Consider the following 22,977-nt stretch of genomic DNA (forward strand, 5'->3'; position numbering starts at 1 on the left):
CTCCATTCTGACCCGATGAGTGGAGTTTGATAGTAATCCTTGCTACAAGTAAAATGTAAAAAATAAATAAATAAATAAAACAAAAAAAAACATTAAAGGACTGGAAATGCAGCTTAGTGGTAGAGTGTCCCTGGGTTCAATCCCTAGTACTACAAAAATAAATAAATAAGTGGGAGAGAGTTTAAAGGAGAGTGGAGGACACTAGGGCAGGGATTCTGGCTTCCCCAGGGCAGCCCCATTTAATCTGACTTATATATTAGGCTTCTGCGCTTGATTCAAAACACAATTCCAAAGAAAGGGTTTCCTGTAAAAGCATGAAAATAGGTTTGAAAACCGCTGTCTTAGGATAGGATCCCAAAACCTGTGGGCTGCCATTTGAATGTCAAGAGTGGTCCAGGAAACAGTACTTGACCTCTGTCATTTAACTTTTGGGTTTTTTGTTTGTTTGTTTGTTTTTAATGGAGATGAACACTGCAAAGATGTTTTGACTGGTTAGACAATCAAATGGTACTTAATAAATCAGTCATTAGTTGACTCAAGCCTATACTCTCATTTCTTTTATAAAATTAATAATATCAGCTACCACAACTACTATTATTATGACTAGTATCACCTACTGGATGGTTTTCCTATGTGCCAGGTCCCAGACTAAATACATTTTACATATTATCTCGTTGAATCCTCACAATGACTCTGAGAGGAAGTAACATTATTATCCTCATTATACCAATGAAGAGAGGGCTCAGAGTGGATAAGTAACTTGCCCAAGGTCATACAACAAGCACATGGTAGTTTCCATTTTACTTAAAAGCAGAAACAGAATGGAATAAAAGGATTAAAGTGGTCAAAGATCAACTAGCAGCTTTAATTAAAGAACAAGGTTAAATTTTGACCAATAGATGGCACCAGTGTGTGAGTTTGTTGGCCAGCTCAAGGCTCTATCTAAATTGGCAAAGTCCCAACTATAGCTCAGAACTGAAGCTGATTATCTCAGTTTGAAAAAGGAGGGGAAAGAAAAATAGCCTCGTTCTGCCTCTCAATAAGATGTTATCCTGTCCTCTTTGTAGCTAAGATATAGGGAAACAGGCAAGTAAATGGATGTTGGTTCTACCAAGAGCTGCTTTAAGAAGACTTGAGAATTTTGACTTTCAGCATTTCCTAAGCAACTCCTTTGTGCCTGTCATTGTGCTGTGCTATGAAGTCATATGGGGATATCAAACCCTGCTATATCTTACGCATAGGATAGGAAAGGAGGCAGGTGCTATGGTAGGAGAGGCACTGAGTGGCGGGGGTCAGTCTGCTTGGAGTGGCTTCTCATAGGAGTGGTCGGTGGACTAGTCATATAGCAGGGATGGGAGTACAAGATATGCAAAAGTGAAAAGGCATTGCAGACAGAAGTTTAAAGCCACAAAGACGTTAGAAAGTATGCCATATTGAAGGACACAGTGTAAATTGCAAGAGTTGAGAGATGAATCTAAAGAGACAGAAATCTGGGCTTGGGATATAGTTTAGTGATATAACATTTGCCTAGCATATGTGAAGCCCTGAGTTCAATCCCTAGTTCTGCAAAACAAGTAAATAAGCAAGAGAGGCAAATCCAGATAATTGAAAACCTTAGAATATTACATTAAGGACTTGATTTGGAAATACATAGCATTGAATGTGTGTATACACATGTATTTTTTCTGGGTAGGGAAGCCCTAGATTTCCAAGGGATTCTGTGATCAAAAACAAACAGAAAACCTAAACCAAACAGAACAACCATAAGCCTAGCTATTGGTGAAGTAAGGACATGACCTGGCCTGGTTCGATAGCCAGTTCAGAAAACAAATTGCAAAGGACATGCTGGAGGCAAAAAAATTAGCTGAAGAGGAACTGGGGCAAGGTCAACAACAAGGCCTGAGCTGTGGTGGACACAAAGGGAACTAAGGACAGAAAATTGACAGGATAGGCCAGGCATGGTGACACACACCTGTAATCCCAGTGGCTTGGGAGGCTGAAGCAGGAGAATTGTGAGTTCAAAACCAACCTCAGCAATTTAGCAAGGCCCTAAGCAACTCAGTGAGACCCTGTCTCTAAATGAAATAGAAAAAGGACTGGGGTTGTCACTCCGTGGTTAGTGCCTCTGGGTTCAATCCTTGGTGCCTAAAAAAATCGACAGGACAGGACTTAGTAGCCCCCCAAATGCCCCTCCTCACACATGCACAGCCATTTCCAACACTCCCTCCTTCCCCTGAAGCCCATCCCCTACTCCCAACTTTCAGGCTACCCTTTGAGGGCTTTCTAAACTATCCTAGAAATTTAATCAAGCCTGATTTCACAAATTGAGAAGCCTTGGCACCATGCTGGGTCCCTAGCCCTACATCCCAAAGGAGAAAAATCTGTCAACTGACCTCAGGTAGAACAATGAATTGGCCTTGAGCTGGTCTCTGACCCTCCACTCATGGCTTCACAACATGGGCAGAGTTCAGTTAAGAAATCAGCACAGTTCCAAGAAAAAGGCAAACATCATGTAGTTTATTTTTCTCCTGATTCATCTCATGCCAACACTCAGATTTCAATGGAGAGCAAGCAAAATGGGGGAAGGAGTCCCCAGAGCAAGCTGATTCTCTAGATGCCTCCTTGTCTTCCTACAAGACTCATCAGAAAGGTGCCCCAAATTTGCTTGGATTTGGTATTGGTGTCCCTGGAGGTAAAGTCAGAAGTCAGGCTTCCCATGGGAGAGACTGGACTTATGTGGCCACCTGGGAAGGCTTGGTTGTCAAAGGCCCTGAGAAGTGGCTGTTCTCCTCCACAAGGGCATGCCCTGCCCTGCTCTGCTTCCTGGGGGCTTCAGAAACAGGTTTTCCTTTCCCTAGAGCTCCTAGGAATCCTGTCATCAGCCCAGACAATGACATGCCAGGGGCCTGAGTTCACTAGCTAGTTGGGTAAGCCAGGATGAGCTGGGCAGCTTGAGGACCCAGTTTTTAGTCCAGAAAGCTGTCCCTTGGAAAGGCCATTGGAAACTTGCCAATCAGTGACTGCTTCAGTTTGGACAGGAGGAGCTGTGGCCCTGTGTGGTGCAGGCCCTGGTACTCTCACACACCCTTCTGGCCCCTTTTTATTAGCCTCCTCTTTCTCCTCTTCATCCTCCTCCTCCTCCTCTTCTTCTTCGTCTTCACTGTCAGAATCCTCATATAGGTTGATAGTGGCCTGAACAGGGAAATTCTGCAGTAAAATTTCCCCAGCACTATACAGGTAGTCAAAGGAGCGTGATTTCGGCCAGAAGAGCCTGTGGGCAGAGAAGAAACATGGCCTCAAATGTAGACTAGTTGAGTATACAGAGGCACCAGTAGGGCCAAGAAGGAAGCCAGCCCCTAAACCCCTTCTCTTAACTGGATTAATGGGGTGAGAGGGAAAGGTTGAAAGAAAGCTTTGTAATAGAAGTTTTTGAACTGTTACAAAATGACCCTGGCAAGAAGGTCACCTTTGGTGGACCTACAGCTGTGGGAGGACCTAGCCCCACATCTATCAGTTCTAGCCCTTACCCTACTCCCCTTCCCAGGAGACTTCTAGCCAAGAAATCTCTATCGCTGTGCTTCCCATCTTTTTTATTATAGATTCCTTCACTGCTGTGTGTACAGGGGCTCATCCTTAGGGAACAGTGACAATGCCTCCTGGGAAAGCAACCTTGGCCAAGAAAGTCCCTTAACCTCTCTGGGCTTAGTTTCCTTGACTGTGAAACGATCATACAAATGCCCCCTTCCTCCTGCTTCTCAGGACTGTTGTGAGGATTTAGACAGCTAATGTATCTATATCAAGTTCTAAGCTTGGTGCCAGAAGCTTACCTGACGGGGTGATGGAATTCAGAGTCAGCCTTGGTGGCCTCAGCGGCCGTTACCCCACCAGCAGCCTGTCCAAAGCAAAAGCTAGCATGTGGCTCAAAGTGCATGGCCAGATAACTGCCTCCCCCATATCAGAAGTCAGAAATCTGCAGGTAGGACAATCTGGAAGAGATCTTAAGACGTTTCCAGGGTCTACTTCCCCAGCCCCCTGACCTACAACAAGTGGGTCTGTCCTGGTTCTGGTTGAAAAACAAATGGACAGAGTCCTGGGGTTGTTTGCTTTCCCGCCCCTGTTCTAACACCTGTTTGGAGGCTGTCCAGGGAGCAGAGTTCTACTGGAGCAGCCAAGATTCAGGGAGGTAGGGTGGGAGAATACTAGGGCATTGTGCCAGGGGACTGGGATTTGGGCACCAGCTCTGCTGCACACTGGCTATGGGGCCTTCCCAAACATTTTTCCCACTCTGAGCCTAAGTCTCTTCATTTTTCCATTGGCCATGGAAATCTTGGGCCTCCCAGAGCTGCTGTGGAATTCAAATGTTAGCAAAGCCATAAGGATGTGCTCTCAGATTTGCAGCCTTGGACTGAGGTCAGGAGCTCTCTGGGAAGGGACTTGGCCAGTGTGAATGAATGTGGCTGCATGTGCCTATAAAGATATATCACAAGGACCCAAACTCACCCAATCCACCAACTTCCTCACCTGTTTTGGGGGGTCATTTGTGGAGGACAGCCAGGGCCTCCAAAGACAAGCTCCTCTAGGAGAAAAAAGAGATCAGTTGATGTTGAGTTTCTTAGGCTCAATGAGATGTTTGATCATATCTAAATTCTCAACACCTAGCACAATGCCTGGGACATAATAGGTGCTTTAGTAAATGTTTGTTGAATGTGAAATATTTGGAGGAGTAAATGAGGGTTGGGAGGAAACTATTTTGCCTCCTACCTCCTGCTCCAAGAAGTAGAGCTCAGAACACTACCATCTTCCTGGGCTGGGGGAAGGAACCAGAAATATTCCCAGGCCCATTGTTTCCCCACTGGACTTACAGAGGTAGAAAAAAAGCAGATGAGAGTCATATGGTATGTTTGTGGAAAAGACAATTTCCCCAGTCAAAAGCTTCTTTAGATGTTGGCTCTTTCCCTACATCCTCAGCCACAGTCTAGGCATGTTAGGCCCAGTGCCACTCAGTGGACTCTACACCTGGCCTACAAGGACCTGGCTGCTTGACCTTCAGCTTTGGCATGCCCACTGTCCCCCAATCCCCTCCTGCCACCTGGAAGCATTAGTGAAGTGAAAAGCCAAATGAAATATTCCAGGCCAGAGATGTGAAGCAGGGGTTGTGAGGCCATTGCCTCTCCCCTTTACAGAGCAGAGGTGCTCCAATAGCTTATCTCCCTTCTCTCCTAGAAACCCCCTAAGCCTGAGTTCAGGTTGCCAAATGCCAAGTTCCACTTACCTTTCACTCCCAGGTATTTCTTGTCCAGAAGAGAGAAGGGGTGATGGGTGTAACAGGCCAGGGAGTTCCTGGGAAACTGGTGGTAGGGCCAAGGCCAGGTCTGGGACAGGCACCACAGCAGCAGGAGCAGCAGGGTCCATCCTTAGGACACCAAGGTCAGGCAGGTAGTGGGCTCTCCTACTTCTCAGAACTTTCTACACACTATTGGTCTTTCTCTGGAGACCCTTTTATAAGCCCTGCCTAGACTTATAAATTATTCAGGGAGTGCAGGGCTGGGGGCTTGGGAGGGGGATGAAGATTTGGGAAAGGAGCTCAGAGAGGGGAGCTGGGTTCCTGGGTGTTAAATCTCTCCCAGTTGAATAAACAAGGTGTCAGTGGGGGTTGAGGGGTTTGCTTTAGCTCCAAGTCAGAAAGGAAAACCCAGAAGGGACAAATTGCACACCATTTGTGTGAATTCCCCAGCCCAGAGCAAGGCCCAAGCAGGGAGGGAGGAGAGCTCATTAGCACCCAAAACCACAGAGAGCTGTTGGGGACAGAGGGCAGGATAGACAGGCCTTTTTAGCAAAGCTGGTTCCCAGTACAAACAGCTGACCCCTCTAAGGAAAGGGAGGGACTCACCTGCTATTTCAGCTTAAACCCCAAATAGATTTGTCAGATGGACCTTACATAGGATGACTGCCACTAAGCCTATCACCTGGTTAGGGGAAAAAAAGGGGGATTCTGGGTGGAGCAGGCCCAGTTGCCTATGGGGTAGCCCTCCAATCTTCTTTCAACACCCTCCACCCCCTTGCTGCTCAGTTCATTTGCGAAAGTGCCTGAGTCCTCTCTTTCCAGCCTTAGCAGTAAATGGTCCAGTGAAGGACAGCAGGCAGGAGTTCCTGGGGCCTCTGGGGCGGATTCCAAATCTGAAAGCAGATCACAGCTTTCCATTCAGGAGCCAGGGCTGGGGTGAAGCAGAGTTCTGCCCAGTGCTAAGCTGTCGAAGGACCAGCCCAGGCCTCCATTCTCTCACGTGTGAGATAAGGCTGCCAGCCCAGTGGTCCCCAAGGTCCCTGCCAACATGAACACTATGTGATGGGAGCTGGGTAATGGGTACTGACCTCAGGCAAGCCCAGAGGCTTGACCACAGTCCTTGGCCTTAGCCAGCCTTCTGGGTCTTTGCCAAAAAGCTTCCAGTTACAACTACTGGCAGGCACCTTATTCTTTAGAGGTCTTGAAAATATCCCTACTGACCTCAGTGTCCAGCACCAGCACAGATTTAGCTTCTTGGATATTCATCACAGCCTGGTTTGTAATCATCAAAAATTAGAAACTGTCTCAGTGTCCAATAATAGGAAACCAGTTATATTAATTTGGGTAAATCTTTGCAACCAAATACTAAGCAGGCATTCATGGTCGTGTTCTAGGAAGTATAATTATAAACATTGAAAATGGAAAAAAATTAGATGCTAAAGTCATATGACTAATTGATTCAAGGGCTCGTCTTTCTGCATTCACCTACTCCCTACCCCATCCCACTTCAAATTCCAGTGTTCTTTGTAGTAAAGAAAAATTGAAAACAACCTAAGTGTCTTGCCTGACAAAGTAAGTTAAATCAATTATTAAACAGTTAAAGAATTTCATATGAAAATTAGCCTAGTAGAAGAATGAGGGGAAAGTTAATACATTCAAGAGTGAAAAAACATAATCTTCTAAAATATTATGTAGAGAAGGATTCCATTTTGGTTGGAAAACAGTGTAGAATGCACAGTATGCAGAGGAAAAAAGACTGGTTACAAGAAAGAATGTTACAGTTGTTGGTTCTGAGAGGAAGAATATGGCAGATTGCTACTTCCTTCTATATGCATTCCTGGATTTTCAAGAAAGATACACAACCAAACTGCTCTTAAAAGTAAAGACAGGTGGGCACAGTAGTGTATACCCATAATCCCAGTAGCTCAGAAAGCCTAGGCAGGAGGATTGCAAGTTCAAAGCCAGCCTCAGCCTAAGCAACTTAGGGAGACCCTGTCTCAAAATTTAAGAAAAAGGAGGGGGGATGTTGCTCAGTGGTTAGGCTTCCCTGGGTTCAGTCCCTGGTATCAAAAAAAAAAAAAAGTAATGACAAAAACCAATTGAAAGAAAAAATGCTTATCTGTGGCAGAAAGAATATTCTTGGGGGAAACAACAGCCATTTTCAAATACTTGAATGAGTTTACACGTGTTCTAAGTGAATTAAAAGGTCAAGGCTGTGGCCCAAGGATGGAAGCTACAGGGAGACACATTTTGGCTCAATCGAAGGGAAACTTTCTAACAGCTCAGTCACTATCTAACCCAAGGCCCTGGCACTGTACCAGCCCTCAACAGTTTTATTCTATGAGATGAAATGAGTGCACTGCCTAGGGCTGGGGGGAGAGCTCTCTGTTCCTGAAAGTGTATGCTAGACCCTGGATTCTGAAGAGGGGAATCCTGGAGGGGAAGGAAGGGCTTCTGGGGAGCTCCAGCTTCTACCGGTCTCTGAAAATTCTGGCTGAATTAACTTCCAAGAGATGGAAATTTGCTTGTACTGCATCACTGGCTGAAATGAGAAGTGAGGCTGAGAGAAGTGACGCTAAAGAGACTGGGCGCTGTGTAGATAGCATGTGCAGAAGAAAGAAGCTCAAGAAATATTGTAACACCCTGGAATTTTTTTGACCTCTAGGTGGCCTCTGACAACAGGCAGGAGGAACACATAAACATTTCTCCTGAGCCCTGTAATACTGATGAACTAGACTTAGTTGTGCAACACATGCCACCTTCCACCTTGAACTTGTGTTCCTTCGGCCACTCCTTTCACTTCCTTGAGCAGGAGGCCTCAGGGTTCCTCTTACGTCTTACTCCCAGCATGCTCTCCCAGAGTCCAGGGAACCTTCAGTCCTGTTTTCATGGCTGTTTATTCTCCTTACACAACTGCTATGTCTCGCTGCCTCCTAAGAATTGCCATAGTCTCATTCAGGTGTGGGACATGAAGCCACTGAACCCTCTTATTGGCTTCTCCCCAGCCTGTAGGATTAAAGGTCTGTTGCTAGGCAAAAATGGGAGCCAGGCCATTCTCTTTCACATTTAGCAGAGAACAAAATTAAGGTGGTCAGCAGGGGAGCAGGAAATGCCTAGATCAACTAAAATGGAGAACTTCCTATCAGGGCAATTAAGATCTTGCTTCTTGTTTTCTCTAAAAGCCTTATAGTTATTCTGGGCTTTGTCAGGCCTTTCTGAGAGGACTGGGTGCCTCCTTGGGGCCACTTTGCTGGACATTGCTTAACAAGGGGATGGACTAGAAAGAGGAAGGTGCTGTGGGCCCTGCCTCACAGCCTAGAGGGGTAGACCAATGCTGCTTGGGGAAGACAAAACTTGGCCTGCCTATGCATGGCTGATATCTCTCAGACAATCCTCAAGCATGTTCCCTTGTCAACTCCCCTGCTCCACCCTCCACGTTTCCCTGGGCCACATTCTAAACTTTTTCAGTTGCCTACCATGTTCTTACCCCGCACCTCTCCCTGCTAGGAACAACCTCTGCTCATACTTCCCTGAGAAAACAGAGCCCTTCAAGCATGAATCACCTCAGTGCCCTGCCCCCCCACCTGCAATTGGACTCTCTTCAACTTCCTTCCCCTCCAGCCCTCTCTTCTTAGAGGACAAGGTGCCCCTTTCGTTAAAGGCTAATCCCTTCACCTGGGCCTTGGCTCATCCACCCTCCTTTTCTGGGCCCTTCCTCAGACACTATGCTCTTTCCCTTTAGGAAAGTTCAGCTGCCCTATACCACCACTTTCTCTTCTGAGTATAAAATACCTGACTCTCTTACCTCCAAAATCAAGCGCCCTCCCCTCCCCACATGTGTTCTCTTGCTTCCCTAAATTTCTTTTTCTCTCAAACTTTTTTTCCTCTCCCTCCTGCCTTCTCTCTCTTACCTTTCCTTCACCCTCAAGTTTGTTTAAAGTAGACTCTACAGCCTAGACTTCAACATTCTCCAGCTTCCCATTCACACTTCAACCAGTTTGGCCCCAGTCCCATCACCCAGTGAAAGAGCACTGCCAAAAGTCACCAATAACCTCCTAATTGCCAAATCCAATGACCTTATTGAACTCTGGATAGCAAAAGACACTGTTGGTCGAGCACTCTCATTTCTGAAACTCTCCTTCCTCTTTTGACTTCCATGATCACACTCTGCTTGTTTTCCTCCTATCTCTGGAACCATTCCTTGAACTAAATATTCTTTCATTCTCAGTCATATTCTCTCTCTCTCTCTCTCTCTCTCTCTCTCTCTCCCCCTCCCCCTCCTCCTCCCCTCCCCCCCTCCCCCTTTCTCTCCCTCCCACCCCTCTTCCCCCTTCCCTCCCCTGCTTTTGGTGCTGGAGATTGAACCTTACAGTCTTGACCTCTCTTTCTCTGCTCATTTCTCAAATCAGTGGTTCTGAAATGGCTGTTTCCAGATCAGATTGAAACACAGTGACACTTTAAATGGGTCATAGTGAAATGAGAAAAGCTTGCCTAAGAGGGTGTTTCAACAATCTAAATCTATTCAATTATAAACAACTGTCCTTCATTCTGAGATTATGCCCTTCCTGTCCCCCCCCCCTCTCTTTTGTTTTTGGTACTGGGGATTGAACCCAGGTGTGTTCTACCACTGAGATATATCCATAACCACCACCCTCACTTTTTGGTACTGAGGATTAAACCCAAGCATACTTAACCAGTGAGCTACATCCCCAGCCCTTTTTATATTTCAATTAGAGACAGGATTTCCCTAAGTTGCTTAGGGCCTCACTAAATTGCACCCTACACCATCCCCAATATTTGTTTGTTTTTTTTTTTTTTTAATTTTAAGACAGGGTCTTGCTGAGTTGCCCAGGCTAGTCTCAAACTTGCCATCCTCTTGCCTCAGACTCCTGAGTAACTGGGATTACAGGCATGCACCACTATACCTAGCTGCCCTTCCAACTTTTGGTGATAAAATTTATCTTTTTCAAAATTTTGGTGATAGTGAATGTTAGTTTATTTCTCTAATGTTTCCATTTGGTGAAATGTTTCTCTATGTCAGTCTCACAAATATTTACTGAATAAATGAAAGAATGACAGCTACATTTCCATCCTGAAATTTTCCACATAGCCATCTCAAATTCATTCCAAAGGTGAACAATTTTTCCCCAACAAACCTCTTCTGTACATACCTCGGTAAGCAGCATCATATTGACCTAGTCACTTGAGCTAAAAACCTGAGCCCGTGAGTCCTATTGATTTATTCTTCAATGTTCCTTGTGTTTGTCTTCTCTATGCCCCCTACTCTCCTGGCTATTTCTTTAATGATGGCTTCCTTTATCATCTCTCACCCAGTATGCCCCAAAGAGCTTCCTGATTCTCCCTAACTTAGCGTTGCCTATGTATTCTCACTGGTGCCCCAGATATCTTTATAAAACACCACTGAGTGTGCTCTTCCTCATCTTAAAAACATCCAGTGAGCTGGGTGAGGTGATACACACCTATAATCCAAGACCCAGAAGGCTGAAGCAAGAGGATTTCAAGTTTGAGGTCATCCTCAGCAACTTAGCAAGACTTTGTCTCAAAATTAAAAATAAAAAGGCTGTAGTTGTAGCTCAGTGGTAAAGTGCCCCTGGGTTCAATTCCCTTGCCCAAACACACACACAAAAACCACATTCCAGTGATTCTGGATGCCTATAAGAATAATCCAACTCCTCTGTGTGGCAGCCCTCCATCCTGCCTCTCCAGGCTTCTGCTTCCCCTGGTCCTTCACACACTGTCCACAGCAGCTTCCTATTGACTCTATTTCCATTCTATAAGCAGGCCATTTATCTGTTATTTTTTCAGAGTTTAAGGTCTCTGAACATCTTAATCCCACCCTGAATAGAGTTTATCACAGAGGAGGGGAGATTCAGGGTCAATATTGAGGCAGTGTTTTACAAACTGTGTCACAATCAGTCTAGTGGTTGAAACCAGAATTTAACAAAATGAATAGAAAATATAAGAGTGAATCACATGTGGTAATGGTTTATAGTATTCTGTGAAACTTTTGTTTCGCTCCTGAATATATCTCTATGTTTAGATATGCAAATACACTGGATCTTGCTGTAAAATATATTTCTTAACTCTGGGTCACAGTCAAAAAAACTGACAGCACTAAAGGGCTTCATGTGAATATTATTCTGTGATTCATTTGTTGGTGGCTTTCATGTCATAGTCTTTCACTTCCATAAAGGTCCTGATCTCCTTGGGGAGTATAACAGACTTCAGTAGAATGGATGAGGGAGAAATTGAGTTGAGCTGGGTTTAAGGAGGCAGAAAGAAGGGAGAAATGTAATCTTGGCAGAGAGAACTAGCACAGAAGCAGATAGTAAGAGTAGAAAACATTTGTTAAACAGTTATGTGCAGGCATTGTTCTCAGCACTTTGTATGGGTTAATTTTAGCCTCACAAACAACCTTATGAGAAAGATACTACTAATATCTTCATTCTCCAGATTAGATTAAGGAAATTGCCCAAGGTCACTGAGCTTAACTGACAAAACTGGGATTTGGGTTCAGCTACTTGCTGTGCTCTTAACCACTGCACCACACTGCTGTCACTGGAGATCATTGAGGAGAGTGAACTGCCCAGGGAACAGGGAGAGCTTAGGCCCGCGGACACTGGTGAAGTAGAATCTTGCAGGCTGGGCAGAAAGTACCAGAAACAGGCTCTTTTCTCCCTTCAGAAGATCTTCCTCTTTCCCTCTAACCTCTGCCTTTTGAGCCAGGGCCCTGGGTTGGTGGCAGAAGGCCTAAACACCCAATGAGGGTGCCAACTGGAGACAAGGCATGAGGCAGCAGCTGCTCAGAGAAAGAAGGAAAGGAGAAAGTCCTCTCTCCCAAACCAAAAATAGCAAATGGTGCCTGGGGCCTCTGTCCTCAAGTCCAAATGTCCCAAATGTGCCAAGTTTTGAAACCAGCCCCTCGGGTCCTGGGATAGGCAGTCCCCTCTGGAGAGCAGTTTGTTGCTAGATCAGCTCTCCTCTGCACCCTCTGCCTCTTGTCCTGCCATTTGAGTCAGGGCTGGGCCATGTGGTGTGGGCTCTCTTGGCAGAGTCTCTCGCAGCTCTCCATTTGCTCCTCATTTGGAGTGCAGAGGCTTAGAAAAACAAAATTCTGAGGAAGGAGGAGGGAGGGAGGGAGGGTGCTCAGAAAGGTCACTCCCAACTTAGCTCCTTCCCTTCACCATTCAGTCAGCCCAGAGCCAGCCCTGGGTCCTCCCACCAACCTCTCCAACCCCTCTTCTCTGAGACTGCCTCCTTTCCCAGTCTCACATTAGCTTTGAGAAGATAGAGAAATACTGAATTCTCAGCAGTGTAGTCCTTTGTCTTTACTGTTGGTGTCTTTATGACCTTGGCTAAAAGCAAAAGGTGGCAGATACTTTCCTGGGAGGTAGACCCTGACTAGCAATAATGACAACAATAACATTAAAATAGCTAACAATTATTGGGCACTTACTGTGTGCCAGGTACTGTGTTGAGCACTTTATTGCTTTACTTCATTTATTCCTTACAAAAATCCTATAAGGTGTTATTTCTTCCATTTAAAGATGAACAGAATCCAGGCACGGTGGCTCACACCTATATTCCCAGCAACTTGGGAGGCTGAGGCAGGAGAATCACAAGTTCAAACCCAGCCTCACCAAAAGTGAGGCACTAAACAACTCAGTGAGACCATGTCTCTAAATAAAATAAAAAATAAAGCTGGGGATGTGGCTCAGTGGTCAAGTGCCTCTGGGTTCAATTCCCAGTACCCCCCCCCCAAAATAAAAGATGAGCAGAAAAGTGAGACACAGAGAGATTATATAGTTTAGGAAGAATCAAATTGCTATAAAGTGGCATGGCTGCCACTCTACCTCAAGCCCTTATTATCTAATGCCTGTGTTTCTGCAGAAGCCCTTAAAGTGGAAAATCCTGGACTCTAGACTGGGCTTTGTGGAATAATAATGGGTTTTACCTAAGAGGGTTGTAGTGAAGATTGGAATGAAATAGTTTTTAGATTTTGATTAAAGCCTAACATATATTTAGCACTCAGTATATGTTGGCTTTTATCATTATTATAGTTATCCCCCGACTATTGAGTATGTTGTGCTTATTCAGGGCATAAACTTTGGAAGCAGGCCTAAGTTGAAATCCCTCCTCAGTAGTCATCTACCAGCCAGGTGAACTTGAGTATAAGTTCATATAAGTCTCAAATACCTCAGAATGAAAATAATAGTACCTATTGTGCAGGGCTGAAGTGAGGATGAAATAAAACATTGAAGGTAAGTTGGTGTTAGGCCTTTTTGTCATCTATATTAATGGGTTTAAATATTTTTAGTTGTAGTTGGACAGAATACCTTTATTTTTATTTATTTTCATGTGGGGCTGAGGATCAAACCCAGTGCCTCACAAATGCTAGGCAAGTGCTCTACCACTGAGCCACATCCCCAGCCTCCTAATGGGTGTTTTCTGCATATTAGACCAGATTCAGCTTCCTAAACAGTTTCCATCCTTCTCAAATCCCTGCATTGGCAACCCGTGATTGATGGAAATCAATCAGACATTCACCTATTTTCCTTATATTTTCAGCCTCACCTCCAACTCCACCCAGTTCCCCTGTCACTTCCAGCAGGCTTGTTACTACACTGGGCCTACATGTGACTGTCTTCACCCCTGCTCTAGATTGCTTTCTGTCTCTCTTATAGAACACGAGTTCTACCCCTCCTTTCATGTCCTCTTTGAACCCAAACTAATTCCACGGAGCCTCTAAACAGTGCTAACATTTGCCTCCTACTGCACGTCTCTCATCTGAACTCCCCTTCCATGAAGAGATGCTAGCCTTTTTTTTCCAGTTACCTTTTCAGATGCCAAACAAGCCTCACCATTGAAGTGATCCAGGAAGGGGTTGTGGTTTTGTCATGTCTCCTTCCTCCCATTAGCACCTGGCACAGGACTGGGTACACAGCAGGTGTTCATTTCATGAATAGAATGAATAGATTTTTACAGTTTGACATAGGGTGCTAGGTAGAAGACGAAGAGATTTAGTCTAGCAGGGTAGGGTGTGGGTCTCCAGTGTAGAGTGACAAACAGCCATGACAGGTACCTGGGCCAGGAGGGGATTGTTGATATTTTGGCCTTTTAAGAAAAAAACATCCTCCAAGATCTCAGAATGAGGGCAGTTTCAGAGGGTAGCTCAGTGACAAGGCAGATCAGGAGCCAGATGGGGCATAGCACAGGTCCTTGGGAAAGGATCCTCCACCTTCTCTCCCTTTCTTCATTCCCAGCTGCCTCCACTGCTGACAGGACATATCTAAGCACCATTAAAATTTCATCTCCAGCAGGGTGCAGTGGCGCACACCTGTAATCCCAGGGGCTCAGGAGGCTGAGGCAGGAGGATTGCAAGTTCAAAGCCAGCCTCAGAACTTAGCAAGGCCTTAAGCAATATAATGAGACAATGTCTGAAAGTAAAATATAAAACGGGCTGAATAGAGCTCAGTGGGTTCCGTCCCTGATACCAAAAAAAAAAAAAAAAATCTACACCCTCTTTAAGCCTCTTTCCTACCCTTCCTTAAAAGTGTGGCCCAGAGAATTCAGGAGGCCCCTAAGATTCAGGGGGGTTCCATCTATTTTCATAATTTTTTTTTGAAAACTTTATCTGCCACTGTGAGCTTTAGAGATTCCCAAACACTTAATGGCCTTCTGATAAGATTAGTAATGGTATAAATGAACATGATTTTTAAATATTGTATAATCAGGAAATGAGTCAATAATTGGAAGATCTGCATAACTGGATGGATTGATATTTTACACATGACTAATTCATGATGTTTCAAAATCATTTATGGATAATGGATCTATTCAAAGTGCAAGATAAACTGATGGATTTAATATAACAGAGTACAAAAGGTTCATTGATATGGTGTACTTTCAACACTGCAAATAAATATTAAGAAACTACCACTGTGGAGTTTAGGTGTAGTTATCAAGAAGAGTCACACAGTTTATTAGTCTTCTATTGCTGCCATAACGAATTACTGCAAACTTAACTTAATCCAATACTCACTACCTTACAGTTGTGTAGGTCAGAAGTCCAGGTGGGCTCACTTGTGTTCTTTGTGTAGGGGCCCACAAGGGTGAAGTAAAGTTGTCAGCTGGGCTGGGCTGTTATCTGGAGGCTCTGAGGAAAAATCCCTTTCTGAGCCTACTCAAGTTATTAGCAGAATCTAGTTCCTTCTGGTTCTGGGTCCGAGGTCCCCATTTCCTTTCTTCCTCTCTGCTCTGAGAGACTGTCCATATTCCTTCTCACATGGTATCCTCAATTTCCAAACCATTAGTAGCATATCAAGTATTTCTCACTGGGGGGAAAAAGTATTTCTCCCCTCCGATTCTGACTTCTACCACTAGAAAACTTCTTTTGAAAGGCTCATGATTATATTAGGCCCACCTGAATAATTTCTAAATAACATAATCATATCTCATTATAAACACTCATTCTCAAAGGGTGGATTTATATACAAGTGAGATTCACTTGGGGGTCAGTCTTAGATTTCTGTCCACAAAGGCTATTAAATGCCCCTTTTCTCCAACTATCTTTGTGAGGCTGCAGTTTCTTTATATACTTCAAAATAACATATAGCAACAGCTTACATGCAAGAGTTAATATAAGAATCCAGCTGCCTTTTATTCAGCCAGATATTAAAGAGATTTTTTTAAATGCAGCAATGCCACTTTTCTCGTCATTTTTTCTTTGTTTTGGAAAATATAGTCATTTTAAAAATACATATTATTTATTTTATCATGTAATAGATTTATGATTATGATTTCAAATTAATAAGGTATTAGTTTTAAATGCATTTATTTTAATTTCTACTATGTTAAGTATGATATATGCCATACAAATGAAAGCCCTTTGGAGTCATCAATAATTTTTTACTAATGTCTTTTATTTTTTTTCTTTTTAAATTTACATATGTTTTTATATTTGTGTGACAAAATATAGAAGGGTGGGGGCTGAGGTTGTATCTCAGTGGTAGAGTGCTTGCCTAGCATGTATGAGGCCCTGGGTTCAATCCTTAGCACTGCATAAAAATAAATAAAATAAAGGTAAACATAAAAGATAACATAGGAGGTTGTCTCTTCCTCTGGAGATAGCCTGCATTCTAAAAACCAAAAGAATTGTGCAAGAAGTTCACTCTTTTTGTTGTGCAGCTCTATGAATTTGGACAAATGCATAATGATTGACCAATGCTAAAAATAATCATTATGGGCAACCTCTTCCACTACTCCAGCCCCATGCAACCACTAATCTAGTCTCCTTCCCTACAGTTTTGTCATTTTTATTTGAGACAGGACCTTGCTGAATTGCTTAGGGCCTCACTAAGTTGCTGAGGCTGGCTTTGAACTCTTGATCCTCCAGCCTCAGCCTCCTGAGTCAATGGGATTACAGGCATATACTACTGCACCTGGCCTAAATGATTTTAAGATTGTACAGTGGTCCTGAGACCAAAAATTTTGAGACCCATTGACAGAATGTTTTCCTCCCAGAATTTTCCCCTCTTTGGGATTTCATGGATAGGTACAATCTCAAAATTTTAGAAATGAGGGGGAATTAACATGTAGTTGCCAACATTCTGATTTTCTAGTTGGGGGCATTATAAAATACTACTACTAACTACTTTTTATTTTCAAAAGAAACTTTTAAAATGCCAACTATTCAAAGAATAAGCATGGAATTACAACTAGTTTTTTAAATTGAATAAGCTTTATATAATTAAAAATCTTTCTGCACTTGCCTTTGTTTTCACCGATTGGTGATTCCTTCACTGCTCTCCTCCTTACTTCTTCTTTTTTTTTTTTTTGATTATTTAACCCAATGGGCTTTTTTTTTTTAACCACTCAGCCACATTCCCAGCCCTTTTAAAATATTTTATTTAGAGACAGGGTCTTGCTGAGTTGCTTAGGGCCTTGCTAAGTTACTGAGGCTGACTGTGAACTTGTGATCTCCCTGCCTCAGTCTCCCGAATCACTGGGATTACAGGGGTGTACCACCATGCCCAGCTCTTCCTTAGTTCTTAAAAGTCTGTGCATCAGTGCTTAGGAACCACTTACTCCTTACCTTTCCTCCTACTAGATCTTTGCATGTATTTATTTTCTTCTTTCTTTCTTTTCTTTTCTTTTTTTTTTTTCTTGGTACCAGGGATTGAACTCAGGGACACTTGACCACTGAACCACATCCCTAGCCCTATAGTGAATTTTATTTAAACAGGGCCTCTCTGAGCTGCTTAGCATCTCGCTTTTGCTGAGTCTGGCCTTGAACTTGCAAGCCTTCCCAGCTGCTGGGATTTACAGACATAAGCCATTGCACCCCGCTTATATCCATTTCTTCTCAAACCATTAGTCTCTGTCCTCACAGTCTTCATCTTCGAGGTTTCTTCTCTGACCTTCCCTACCAGAACTCCTCTTCTTCACCTACCTTTCCCATATAGAACTATTTTGACTCTCCCTTCTATTCCCCCAGAATCTTCCCTTCTCTAGCTAATCTACTATTTCTCTTCTCACCACATGCTCTTCTCAGTCCATTTCCATCAATCCTCTGGCGCACCTGCCATATGCTAATCACTGTAGTTGCCTAGAATAGAGTGATGGAAATGACAAATGAAAACCAAGCTCTCCAGGCATTCACAGTACAGTGGGGGAAAAGAAACATCAATGACAATCCAGGAGGATTGGTGAGGGGGGCATAACAAAGATAACAAGGTGTTTGGGGATCACAGAGGAGAGATATTCATCTAAGGCTTATCAGGAATCAAGGAAGCAATGCTTAAGCAGAGAGCTGAGTGTTAAGGAGGTTTCTAGCAGAAGGTGGGGCCATGGTGCATAAAGAGTTCAAAGCAAAATGAATCTGACATGTAAAGGTCCAAGGATGAAAGGATGCATGACAAGGTTAAGAAACAGGAAGCCAATGAGGAGTGTGGATGAGGAGGAGAGTAGTACAAAATCAGTTTGGAAAGCTATGTAGGGGTCAGGTCATACATGGCTACTGTGTGGAGAATAAACTACAGAAACCAAGAATAAATGGAAGCAGAGAAATCATAAGGCTATTAACAGTGTCTAGCTAAGAGATGATGGTAATGGAGGTAGAAGTTGAAACCATGGAGGAATGAGGTAGAATTGGATAGACTTATAGGTCAGAGAAAGTGGGATGTAGAGGGTCAGAATGAGGGAAGGGTGGAATTGAGATTTCTGGCTCACACAATTGGTTTTTGCAAATAGAGAAAACTGATAGAGGGTTGGTTTGGGTTCAAAATGAAGATCAAAGAGACAATTTTGGACATGTTTCATTTGAGATACCTTTGAGCTATCTAATTGGAGATGTCCAGTACATACAGCCCTGAAGCTCAGAGAAGTCTGGGCTGAAAATGACATCTTGAAAGTGATCAGATTATAGGTAGCAATTGAAACCATGTTGCATACAGGTAAGCAAAGTTAAAGACTGGAGAGTGGCCATTGAATTTGATGATATGGGGTCATTAGTGACCAAGACAAGAACTTCTTTTTTAAAAAAAAATTGTGGTTGTAGATGGACAGAATGCCTTTATTTTATTTATTTTTATGTGGTGCTAAAAATCTAACCCAGTGCCTCACGCATGCTAGGCAAGCACTCTGCCACTGAGCTACAGCACAACCCCAAGAACTTCTTCATTTGGTAGAATAGTCAGGCTGAAATCTCCCTCTATCCTAGACCCTAACTCCTTCTTCCAGAGTCCTTTCATCTCTACTCTTTTTTCCCTTCAAATTGCTCTTGTTTCTCAAATCTAGACTTTTTTCATAGCACCAACTTATCTCTATCCTTCAAAACTTTACTTCATACAGACCCCTTAGATTTTCTTCCTTAAAGAACCTTCTTCCCATCTCGTCTGCTCAATTCCTTAAACTGTCACTTCCCAGACCCTTATCCCCCTTTTCTCTCCCACTATTCACTTCTCTTTTTAACCAGATACTGCTTTTCTTTTTTTTTTTAATTTTTATTTTTAATTTTTTATTGTGGGTTGTTCAAAACATTACAAATTTCTTGACATATCATATTCCACACTTTGATTCAAGTGGGTTATGAACTCCCACCTTCACCCCATACACAGATTGCAGAATCACATCAGTTACACATCCATTGATTTACAAATTGCCATACTAGTGTCTGTTGTGCTCCGCTGCCTTTCCCATCCTCCACCCTCCCCCCTCCCCACCTCTCCCCTCCCCTCCCCTCCTCTCTCTCTACCCCCTCCACTGTATAACCCTGAGGGTCTTCTTCCATTTCCATGCAATTTCCCTTCTCTCTCCCTTTCCCTCCCACCTCTCATCCCTGTTAAATGTTAATCTTCTTCTCCTGCTCTTCGTCCCTACTCTGATCTTAGTTACTCTCCTTATATCAAAGAAGACATTTGGCATTTGTTTTTTAGGGATTGGCTAGCTTCTCTTAGCATAATCTGCTCTAATGCCATCCATTTCCCTGCAAATTCTATGATTTTGTCATTTTTTAATGCAGAGTAATACTCCATTGTGTATAAATGCCACATTTTTTTAATCCATTCATCTATTGAAGGGCATCTGGGTTGGTTCCACAGTCTTGCTATTGTGAATTTTGCTGCTATGAACATCGATATAGCAGTGTCCCTGTAGCATGCTCTTTTTAGGTCTTTAGGGAATAGACCAAGAAGGGGAATAGCTGGGTCAAATGGTGGCTCCATTCCCAGCTTTCCAAGAAATCTCCATACTGCTTTCCAAATTGGCTGCACCAATCTGCAGTCCCACCAGCAATGTACAAGTGTACCCTTTTCCCCACATCCTCGCCAGCACTTGTTGTTGTTTGACTTCCTAATGGCTGCCAATCTTACTGGAGTGAGATGGTATCTTAGGGTGGTTTTGATTTGCATTTCTCTGACAGCTAGAGATGTTGAGCATTTTTTCATGTACTTGTTGATTGACTGTATGTCCTCCTCTGAGAAGTGTCTGTTCAGGTCCTTGGCCCATTTGTTGATTGGGTTGTTTGTTCTCTTATTGTCTAATTTTTTGAGTTCTTTGTATACTCTGGATATTAGGGCTCTATCTGAAGTGTGAGGAGTAAAGATTTGTTCCCAGGATGTAGGCTCCCTATTTACCTCTCTTATTGTTTCTTTAGCTGAGAAAAAACTTTTTAGTTTGAGTAAGTCCCATTTGTTGATTCTAGTTATTAACTTTTGTGTTATGGGTGTCCTATTGAGGAATTTGGAGCCCGACCCCACCGTATGTAGATCGTAGCCAACTTTTTCTTCTATCAGACGGTGCATCTCTGATTTGATATCAAGCTCCTTGATCCATTTTGAATTCACTTTTGTGCATGGCGAGAGAAAGGGATTCAGTTTCATTTTGTTGCATATGGATTTCCAGTTTTCCCAGCACCATTTGTTGAAGATGCTATCCTTCCTCCATTGCATGCTTTTAGCCCCTTTATCAAATATAAGATAGTTGTAGTTTTGTGGATTGGTTTCTGTGTCCTCTATTCTGTACCATTGGTCCACCCGCCTGTTTTGGTACCAGTACCATGCTGTTTTTGTTACTATTGCTCTGTAGTATAGTTTGAAGTCTGGTATCGCTATACCGCCTGATTCACACTTCCTGCTTAGCATTGTTTTTGCTATTCTGGGTCTTTTATTTTTCCATATGAATTTCATGATTGCTTTCTCTATTTCTACAAGAAATGCCGTTGGGATTTTGATTGGCATTGCATTAAACCTATAGAGAACTTTTGGTAATATCGCCATTTTAATGATGTTAGTTTTGCAGATGACATGATTCTATACCTAGCAGACCCAAAAGGGTCTACAAAGAAACTATTAGAACTAATAAATGAATTCAGCAAAGTGGCAGGATATAAAATCAACACGCATAAATCAAAGGCATTCCTGTATATCAGCGACAAATCCTCTGAAATGGAAATGAGGACAACCACGCCATTCACAATATCCTCAAAAAAAAAAAAATAAAATACTTGGGAATCAACCTAACAAAAGAGGTGAATGACTTATACAATGAAAACTACAGAACCCTAAAGAGAGAAATAGAAGAAGATCTTAGAAGATGGAAAAACAGATACTGCTTTTCTGAGACTACTATCCTTTCCCCTCTTCTTCCAGATCCCTCTCCATCCTCCACCTTTCTAGGTTCCCTCCATCTCAGCAGGGGTCTTAGTAGAATGATTACCCAGGCTCCACACTAAGGACTCATATACTTTGGCATGATTCCACAAGGATCTGACAGTGCCGACCTGTATAAAACAGTGTTAGAACCTAGTCCTTGAGTGCTTGCCAATATGATAACCACATCCTGCCAGCACTGTGCCCTCATCCGCCCTGGCACCTGACCCTGAGATTCTGCATTTTCCTATCCTCAATTACATAGAATCACCACAGACCGATAAAGAGTCCCTCAACTACAAATTCTAATATTTTGCATTTAACCATCAATTTCTACTGTCAAAATACTTTCAGACTCATTATTCCAAACCTCAGGAAGTCTCCTGGGCAAAAACTGGATAAAGAAGATGGAAAGACTTGCCTATCACAAAGCTGGTTACAGGATTAGCCTGGTATTCCTCTAGCCCCTTCAGCCTAGCTTGTTTTCATGCCCAGACACTCCCTGTGCCTAAATTCAGTCCTGGCTGTCCTTTAGGCTGTTCCAGACTGCCAAGGGGGAACATGCCAGAGAGACCCCTGTTCTGGAGCACTGCCGAGGGATCAGTGCCCTAATTCATACCTGCAAGACAGGGATGGGCCACCTTAGGAAGAATGATTTCTGATTTGCTTCACTGAATTCGCCCTAGGCAACAAATCTGTTTGTTTTAATATTACTTGAGAAAGGGAAATCCAGCATAATGATTCAAACTCCAGAGTTGGCCAGGTTTAGTGCTCATGTCTGCCTCTGCTCTGCACTAGCTCAGTGAGACAATGTATGTGAAACTCTCTACACAGTGCTTGGCACCACAAAGTGTTCAATGATTAGCGTCCACTAGCCTTATGATTTTTACATGAGATCCTGTGAAAAGAGTCATTGTGGTTCACTGGAAAGTTTACTGACCTAGACATCTGGATTCCAGGTCTAAATTTTTTGAGGGGGATACCGGGGATTGAACTCAGGAGCACTCAACCATTGAGCCACATCCCCAGCCCTATTTTGTATTTTATTTAAAGACAGGGTCTCACTGAGTTGCTTAGGAACTCACTTTTGCTGAGGTTGGATTTGAACTTGCTATCTTCCTGCCTCAGCCTCCCAAGCTGCTGGTATTACAGGCATGTGCCACTTCTCCTGGCCAGATCTAAATATTAATGCTCAACTTGAGATGTTTGGTAATGTATTCTTTCATCTAATTGGGATTTAGATTTCTCACCTGGGAATACTAAAAACTGCCTAATTTTTATAATATATTGTATTAACCTTTAAAGAATGCATACTTTCAGACCTAGCAATTGTATGCCTAGGAATTTGGCAGTGTTATGTGTAAAGATGTGAGGTTTTAATGGTAAAAAATGGAAATAACAAAAATGTCTGTTGATGGTTAAAGAAATCATATTTTTATATAGAATGCAATGAAGCCATAAAAGAATGATGTAGCTCTATTTTTATTGGCATGGGAACAGGTCCGTGATACAAGTTCTAGAAAC

At 43.1% G+C, this 22,977-nt stretch overlaps 1 protein-coding gene across 1 annotated transcript; it reads right to left on the reverse strand.

Moving 5' to 3' along the window:
* Positions 1-2,488: 2,488 nt before the first annotated feature.
* On the reverse strand, positions 2,489-6,224 carry Ripply1 (ripply transcriptional repressor 1). Its single transcript, XM_046420756.2, has 5 exons — positions 5,891-6,224; positions 5,273-5,413; positions 4,522-4,576; positions 3,828-3,892; positions 2,489-3,271 (listed from the first exon to the last, which is right to left on the reverse strand). Exons 2-5 carry the CDS (start codon positions 5,410-5,412, stop codon positions 2,920-2,922), a joined length of 612 nt encoding a protein of 203 aa, XP_046276712.1. The 5' UTR covers position 5,413; positions 5,891-6,224; the 3' UTR covers positions 2,489-2,919.
* Positions 6,225-22,977: the final 16,753 nt, after the last annotated feature.

The sequence above is a fragment of the Marmota monax genome, unplaced genomic scaffold (assembly GCF_021218885.2).
Source record: "Marmota monax isolate L192 unplaced genomic scaffold, Marmota_monax_Labrador192_F-V1.1 WCK01_AAM20220418_F8-fsc00050, whole genome shotgun sequence".
Taxonomy (NCBI): domain Eukaryota; kingdom Metazoa; phylum Chordata; class Mammalia; order Rodentia; family Sciuridae; genus Marmota; species Marmota monax.

What these genes read in the sequence shown, in the direction of transcription:
- Ripply1 (XM_046420756.2), bottom strand. Translation starts at nt 5,412, where the DNA reads ATGGACCCTGCTGCTCCTGCTGCTGTGGTGCCTGTCCCAGACCTGGCC. An exon ending in CAAATGACCCCCCAAAACAG is followed by an intron (nt 3,893 to 4,521) that starts GTGAGGAAGTTG and finishes TGCTTTGGACAG; the next exon opens with GCTGCTGGTGGGGTAACGGC. An exon ending in GAATTCCATCACCCCGTCAG is followed by an intron (nt 3,272 to 3,827) that starts GTAAGCTTCTGG and finishes CTCTGCCCACAG; the next exon opens with GCTCTTCTGGCCGAAATCAC.